Genomic DNA, 8,205 nt, shown 5'->3' with positions numbered 1-8,205 from the left:
TCCCTTTTTTCATCCGTTCTTGTGTTGCTGAAGCCTATGGCTCAATGTTTCAAGAGCAGCTTTTCTCTAAGTGATATTATATATCCCAAAGTGTTATTTTTTTCAGAGTGCACATGTGTATTAGAGCAAAAACGATATTAAAAAAGCTTTTGAAAAAAAAGGGTGGAAAAGTGAACGGAGATAATGAAGCATTGAATATGTGCTTCACTTCTTCCATGTAAAATATTTTTTAAAAAATTAATTAGAATAAAATCTGCAGTTCTTTCCTGCTTTTGCATAATAAAGCTACTTTGTGCACTTGAAGTCCTTACCTGCAGAGATGGAAATGTGTCCAGCCCTTCTGATGAAGGGGAGACAAGAGATATTTTAATTTAGCACAACAAATAATTTGTATTTCCACTCTCTTACTTCTCCACTTGTCTTTCCTTTTTCTTCATTTTACAGCTTCTGCGATCCCAGATAATGGAAGGAGATCCTGCCTAAAGCTTAAGGTCTTTGTGCGACCAGCAAGTAAGTTCTTCAGATTAAGCTTTTGAGGGTGGCTTCGTAGCACATGCTTTACCGTGTGGTCTAGGAAACAGCGTAAATCTTTTTTTTGCTGTTAAATCTTGTGTATCTGTTCTGTACATACAGCAGCATTTGTGTTATCATTCTTCATAAAGCTTTGTTTTAATTACATGGCAGTTGCTAACTTGTTGTTTCTTGAACTGTGTACAAATGGGAGACTATACTGGCATTTGGACAAATGCCAGAGACTTTAAAATATGAATATTCTTAACTATATATAGTAACTAGAGAGAAAAAAAGAGAGGAAAAAAGAAAAGTGGGGAGTTTAAGGGTATCTCACTAACATATTTGGCTGTTATTTCTATTTTCGTTATAGACAGCTGTATGAAAACTATAGGTGTTCATGATCGTGTTTTCGATGTTAACGACAAAGTAGAAAATTCATTAGAACCAGCAGGTTAGTATGCTTAGAGAATCTCTTTTAACAAATGTATGTATCTTTCTGGTGCTTCAGTACTTTTTTTCCTCTTCTCTCTGCATGCTTTGCATGGTACAACTGCTCTGCTTTTGCACTTTTCTGGCAGTACTAATATAGCTTATTGTATATTTTCTGTATCCTTGTTTAATGCAGGGGAGGAAAAATGTTGCTTCGTTTGCTTTTTGAGTGACATGGTTTAGTAAAATGCTGTGTGTGCCAGTGTAAAATTTTCACCATTATCATAAAGTTACTGGCTCATCCAAGCCAAACACCCAGCATATTGGCAAAATACTGTATTTACTAACCGGGCCCAAAGTTTTAGAAATTAAGTTAATGGGCACACATCATTTATTATGTGGTTTCAAAAGGCTTTCAGAAAAACAGAACCACTGCTTATTTACTGCTGATGACAAAGGCATGCAACTGACAGAGTATAAACTTTGTTTTTATTGAAGCAAACTTAAGTTCTAGGGGGGTTTTCTGCCTGTTTTTTGGTGTTTTTTTTTTTTATATTTTTATTTTTATTTTTTTTTGCAAGTCACTGCCTTAAGAATAAGGGTGCTTGCTATGATGAAGCCCTTCATCTGCCCAGGGCAAAGTTACATTAACCTCCATGATCAATCAAGCTGACATGTCTCTGTCTGGAAACTGCATGTGTGTTGTTTGTGTGGCTTGAGTTTATGACAGATAGAAGGATGTTTAATTCTAGGGGTGTGAGTAATCCCAAGAATTTAAATGGCATTGTTCATAAGATTAAAATTAGGTGGATATGTAGGAAAAGTATTTTTAATAGTGGTATTACCTGTTTGTTTTGTATGTATCTACACACTGCTCACACGTTGTTGTATTAAAGCATCAATAATTAAAATATATGGTTACATAAATTATGCTAGAAAATATTGCACTTATACCATTGAGTACATACCCTAAAGAACAGATTACCAGGATTTTTTTGCTCTTATGCTATTTGAAAGAGATTCTCTCCTTGAGTATGAAGCAACTTACTAATTTTTTGCTGTTTTTTGCAGTTCCTTTAATTAAAATTAATTATTTATACAGAAATATAAACAAGGCTTTCAGACGTTATCCAGATTGAATGATGTACCTACACATCAACAGTAGAATTCACTATTTTTCTTTAATTTTTAGAAATTTCCTTAAAATTTGGTCTTTGAGAATCAAAGATGTTCTCTAAGTGAATCTAATTGTAAGGAGAATGCATTTACACTAGATACACTTACACATTTATTAACAGCATTCTACTGGAGGCAGTGGGATGTACTTTCAATGTCCCTGTTACCTATGAATCTAGAAGCTCAATGCACTTATTTACATTTTGTGATTTGATGAACACAGTCTAATTAATGTGTATTTCTCCTGTTACTGGTTTGCAACAGATCATCTGAGTAATAAATGCCTGATTTTAGTGAACTTGCTGATTTTTTCTTCAGCAGTGCTGCTCACTTCCCATTGAATGGCTATAACTAGCTAGCATCATCACAAAAGCACATCATTAGAAAGCAGCAGGCAAACCAGGGAACCAAAATCAAACAAAGAGCATCCTGCAGTCTGAGATGAAATACTGTTTGTGTTACCAGGGAGAAATAATAGCTTTAATGAGAAGGTTTGGTATGAAAAATTCCCACTCCTGACATCAGTGCATATTTGCATTATTAATTGGACCAGTCACCATTAGATAATCAGTCATTCCCAGATCTGCCAACTGCTGTCACACTTTTCTGTTATTAGCCTGTTAGGATTGCTGCTGCCTTGGTGGATCTTGTTGCATGTGTTCTGTGTTGTGTACTAATTTACATGCCTCTGACATGCATTTTCTGCTTCTGTGCTCTCCTCTAGCCTGCCACTGTCTTCTTCCACAGTAGACAGAAGAATTGGGAGGCAGGAGAGTCATGTTCAGCAGATTACTTACTGTCATTTTTCTTTTAAAAATCACCATTTGTGTAATTTTTGAACGCTTGTATTTTCACTGGGTTTGTCCAGAAATTTGTACGAAGCTAGTCTATAGCGATCACACTTCTTTTAGAAGTGATGAAATTCACTCCTTCTCTTCCTCCTTAATAATAAAAATAAAAAAGTCCATAAACAAAAATTGCAGTTGTGCATTTCAGAAAGTTATACCTGAAGCATATGTTGTAAAACAGTGTGATCTGGAGAATTCATGTCTGTCAGAATAATTTTCTTGTAGTTACTGCTGGCATTCCCAGTCTTTAGTGGTGAATTTCAAGATTCTGCTCAGGAATTTTGTCTTGTTCATCACTTGCCTTCAGTGTTTAAAACGAAGCAAAACCTTTTCCCCAAGCCTTAAAGACTGTGCAGTTATAACTGTATCTCCAAGGAAAATCATATTTGTTAAGTGATTTTCATGACCACAAATTAATCATGTGTTCTAATATATGAGTGCAGAAACCTTGCAACAGCATTGACAGAAACCCCAGATGACTTCTCTAAAGGAACCCCTTAGTGTTACATGGAAATTAATTCTTCTGTGAAGAATGGATTTATAAAAATGGCATCTCTGTATTTTGCATTTAAGAGAAGTCATCTTTTTAGCTTAGTGCTCCTTCCTTGAGATTTTTTTATCGGTAGCCAGTGTTCCAGTTGTGGCAGTATCTGATAGTCAAAGAGAATGAGGATTTATTACTGCTCTGCACTAGTTCTGCTCTATTGTGTTTTATTGCTGACTCACGGATATAATTAGGACAAAACTGTTGACAGTCAGTGTTGCAAATTCAGACTTATTTGCAATTCTATTGATGATGCAAGAGATAGAAGGTAATGCAAATCATTCTTCTCCATAGTTTTACTTCATCAGCAGTGAGTAAATGTTTCCAAATTGGGAAGAGCTGACTCTAAATATATAAAAGATGGTAGAACTGACAGTTGGAGCAGGGGTATTCCTTCCCTGTACCTTCTTAGAATATGTTTTAATTGGGAAGCAAGCTTTTGTGAAGTACTGTATTCTTATGGCAGTGTCACCAAAGTACAAGGCTGTAACTCAGAAGTGAAATGTGAAACAGCATTTGGTGTGGACAACCACTGAAACAGGCACTTTTCAGTAACCATCATTCACTGAAATTTTTAGATTCCTTTGGAATAATTCAGGACAAAAAATATTAGGGCCTCATTTAGGGCCAGTGTGCCTGGGAGAGTCTCCCTGCTGTACATGATGTGGAGCTGCAATTTAAGTCAATCCAACCAGTCTTTCCCACTGACATCCCAGAATGGGTAAAGTTGGAAGAGACCACTGGGAGTCATATAGAGCCCAAGCAGGTCACCTGGAGCATGTTACTCATGATTGTGTACAAATAGCTTTTGGGTATCAGGAAAGGAGACTCCAGAACCTCTCTGTGCATCCAGTTCCAGTGTGCGGTCACCCACACAGTAGGGAAGTCATTCCTCATGTTCAGGTGGAACTTCCTGTACATCAGTTTCTGCCTGTTACCTCTTGTTCTATTGCTTGGCACCACTGAGAAGAGACAATGTCCCTTTCTTACAAATTGAAATGTATTTACAGCTAATCAGTGCTTGTCTTCATACTTTCGCCCTCAGCAACACTAAAATATGTTGATAAGACTGATGTGATTTAGCATCAGTTAGTGCTGGAAAAAGTACATGTGATAAATTGCTAATTCAGTTTGCTGTGCATCTTGCTGTGTAACTGAGCTGCAGCTGAAGAGCCTATTAACCCAAATTATGCTAAGTGCTCTACCTGCTTTTGCGTTAGGTGTGAAGGATATGAAAGGGTGGGAGCTAAAGCTAGGTAACATGAAAGGAACCATGCCAAAGCAGCATGGTATCCCAGTCTCCTGACTCCTGCTTTCCTTAGTGCCTCTAGTTGGAATTGCACAGCTCTCACCCGGTGTAGTCCTGGCAGTACAATTTATTGGGATGGGAACTAAAGAGACAAATACATCATAGATATGTTGACATCTCTTATAAAATGAAGGAGGTCATTACGCTAAGTAGTGAGATGCTATTAATTTTGCTGGAAACTTAGGCACTCTTTAAACTTACAAATACATTTTGAAGCTACTTCCTTTAGTACTATGAAAATTCAAACCCAGAGCTTACTTTTTATGGCAAGCCTCAGACAGATTGCTTTTTAAAGAGCCAAATTAGATAATTGTATATATGGAGGGCTTTGCAGAGAAAAATACCACCACTATAACAACACCGATGTTGAATTTGACTTTGCCTACCTTTTTTTATGTTGCTTTTAGGCTGATCTTTAATTTATGAAAACTAAACCGAGCTTTATTATGTATCACTCATTTAGTATTTGCTACCATGTTCTCTTCTGCCACTAATGTATAAGCATGTTTTGCCAACTCAGCTGGTTCTTTTTTCATTCGTTCTAGCAGCATATATGTAAATCTCTATTTTGTGTACTGTAAAAGGTAATGAGGTTTTCTAGACTGAGTATGTATTCTATAAAATTGGTGATTGTCAAGAGTTAGCCTTTAAAATTCAGTTTCAAGAAAGGGGGAATGATCTTACATCTCCTGCGCATCTCCAGATACAGTATACATCAGTGGAAATTTTATGTGTGGAAGGGTAGTATATGCTTGGGTTTACAGGCTGTCGTTTCAGATTCAGAAGCCAAAATCTGTAACTGAGTAAGGGGATTAACTGCAAACTTAATTCTGAGCATGTGCAACCCTTTTGAAAGTCAGGTGGTTTTGTTTAGCTGCCTCCCTACTGACATTGCTATCTAATGAGCCATCCAAAGCTAGAGCTACAGTGTTTTATTGGAAGAGGAATCTTTCATTCTTCAATCTGCTGAAATCAGACTTAACTTTCTGCTCCTCTGGTCTTCAATGGGAGTTTTGCCAGTAGAAATGCAGGACTTGGCCCCAAGTTGGTTACATAATGAGGTATTACACGCTTGTGAAAGTCAATGACAGCACAAGGTTCATTGCCCTGTTTCATAAAGGCACTGAAATCTACTTACAGTTGTCGGCTCAGTGAGAGTTTATTAAGGATGCAAAATCTCATTGGAATGTATGCTTTCTGTTTGAACAGATGATACCGTACATGAGTCAGCCGAGCCATCCCGTGGTGAGAATGCGGCACAGACACCAAGGATACCCAGCCGGCTTTTGGCAACTCTATTGTTCCTCCTGGCAATGCTTTTGATATTATAGCACATTATGCTTTGGCAACCTGTCGCAGAAAATACCAGGGTCTTGGAACATCAAAGATCCATATAACTGCTCATCCCAGGAAAGGGACTTTATTGTTTTTGCAGATGTCAAATTGTTATTTTTCCCTTTTCTTCTCCCTTTTAGCCTGAACTCAGCAAAAATTTGAAGGGGATAACTAGCTTCAGCACCCGCCCCTACCTACGTTGTGACTTTCTTAACCCCTCCATATAAATAAAAGGACTCCAAATGAAAATGCCAAACTATAATAGTGACACTAGTGATTCTTATTTTCCTCTGCATTCTCCTTTTAAGAAGTCACCTCTGTTAGCTCACTGTGTCATCCGTATATGAACAAGAAAGAGTAGTGGCAGATGCAGTGAGGGATAAGGAAAGTGAGTGAAAGCCTGGAAGAGTCTTTCTCTGTGATACAATATTTATGCCTTCTCATTCAACACTGTAAGATGATCATGCAAGGCATCGTGTCACCATGTCAGGACTGGAGGGGAAATATTAAGAATAGATATAACACCATTTCCTCCAGGAGTTTCTAAATGAACAGGCTTCTGTAAGGGAAAGATGATGTTTCCTATAGTACTGTCTTGAAACATCTTTGACAGTAAAATTTGTGCTCACAAGTAGAAATGCGGTCCTTGGTGAGAGGAAGAAGTTAGTATTTAGGAATGTTAGCACAGCAGGCAAGGTCAGATTTAGGAAACTTCACTGGGGGTGTGAGTGCCTCTGTTATTTCGTTTTAAGGGGATAATGCACACCGGATTATTTTATTTTAAAACAAATCACCGTGGTGCTACAATTTTTTTCTTGAAATGCAGAGGCACTTTTGAGAATAAAGTGACCTTCCCCAGCGCTGACTTAGTAGCTGATAGCCTTGGATGCTGCTCTGGGTGTTAATACATGCTAAAAGGGGACATCGGTGGCCAGAAGAAACGTGTTTGGGACACGGGATTTCCAGTGTGCTCTCGATTTGTCTCTCCTGCAAGTTCCTCAGTCATGGGAATAAACCACGTGTAGAAAAAAACAGGGCAGTCTAATAGCATTGTTTGGTGGGGAGAAAGAAAAGAAGTGTGGAATATGAATTCGTGTTGATTTTTTTATCTTTTCCCCTTCCAGCACAGTTTGTTGAGTAGAGGAAATGTGTTTATCAGTCAGAGATAAACTAGGGGGCTCCCAAAGACTTAACAAAATATTTTTTTAAAAATCCACTAGAATAGAAAATACATTATTTAGATATACTTTATGCTGAGAGTGAGTATATATGCTTGTCCTATTTAAACATGTGAGAGAAGTGGTAACCCTTGATGCAATTAGGAAATGGGACTGTCTTGTTTGATGGAGTTAGGAGTGACCCTGTTTAAGGAATGTGAGCCTTGGCTAATATGAAACTTTAAAACTTAATTTGCCAGGAAGTGCAAGCTTTGGGGTATTTTTTGGCTAGGCTGCCATGACACTTGGACTGCTAAGCATAATCAGTGAAATATCAGACCCAGACAGAAACAGAGCTTTTCTAACAAAAACTGGTAATTACATTCAGTGTGAAACAAAACACGGAGTGCATTGAAACAAAATAAGATTTTTGTGTATTAATTATGAAGAAAAAGTCTGCTGTAACAAAGTTGAGTGATGCCATCAATGGACAGCACTTCGTGGGCTTTTTTTTTTTTTTTAAATGAAGAAAAGCTTTCCAGAAATTGAAGCAGGAGGGGAGGGAACTAAATTTAAGATGTAAAGGGAGGTTTTATGCATGCTAAGCTATGACTTGGGCTTGCCTGATATCATACATGTTTATTAGTACAGGGCTTGTACTTACAGGAGGAATGCAGGAAATTTGCTCTAGTGTGAAGTGCACAGAATAAAGATATGCAGTCCAAACAGTTAGGGAAGTCATCATCTCATTACAAGCTGTCTGGTACTTTGCTCTCTTTAATCTGTATGTGCTTGGTACACACACTAATACTTCCTGTAGGTGGGAATTAAAGATCTTTGGATGAGGTGAGCTTATTCAAAATGCACCTTATCAAAAGGATTAGTAACCAGAGT

The 8,205-nt window shown here is 37.6% G+C and overlaps 1 protein-coding gene across 1 annotated transcript; it reads left to right on the top strand.

Annotated features, from left to right (window-relative positions):
• Window positions 1–349: 349 nt before the first annotated feature.
• Window positions 350–6,281, top strand: LOC103810570 (ephrin-A5-like; the record flags this gene model as incomplete). The annotated part of the gene is made up of 3 exons (XM_009083476.1): window positions 350–510; window positions 884–964; window positions 6,029–6,281. Coding segments are annotated over 3 exons (364 nt in total), but the record flags the coding sequence as incomplete, so codon positions are not given.
• Between the last annotated feature and the right edge of the window lie 1,924 nt (window positions 6,282–8,205).

Source organism: Acanthisitta chloris, unplaced genomic scaffold (genome assembly GCF_000695815.1).
Source record: "Acanthisitta chloris isolate BGI_N310 unplaced genomic scaffold, ASM69581v1 scaffold11281, whole genome shotgun sequence".
NCBI lineage: Eukaryota > Metazoa > Chordata > Aves > Passeriformes > Acanthisittidae > Acanthisitta > Acanthisitta chloris.
Note: the sequence above shows the minus strand (reverse complement) of the source record. Positions and strands in the feature narration are given on the sequence as shown.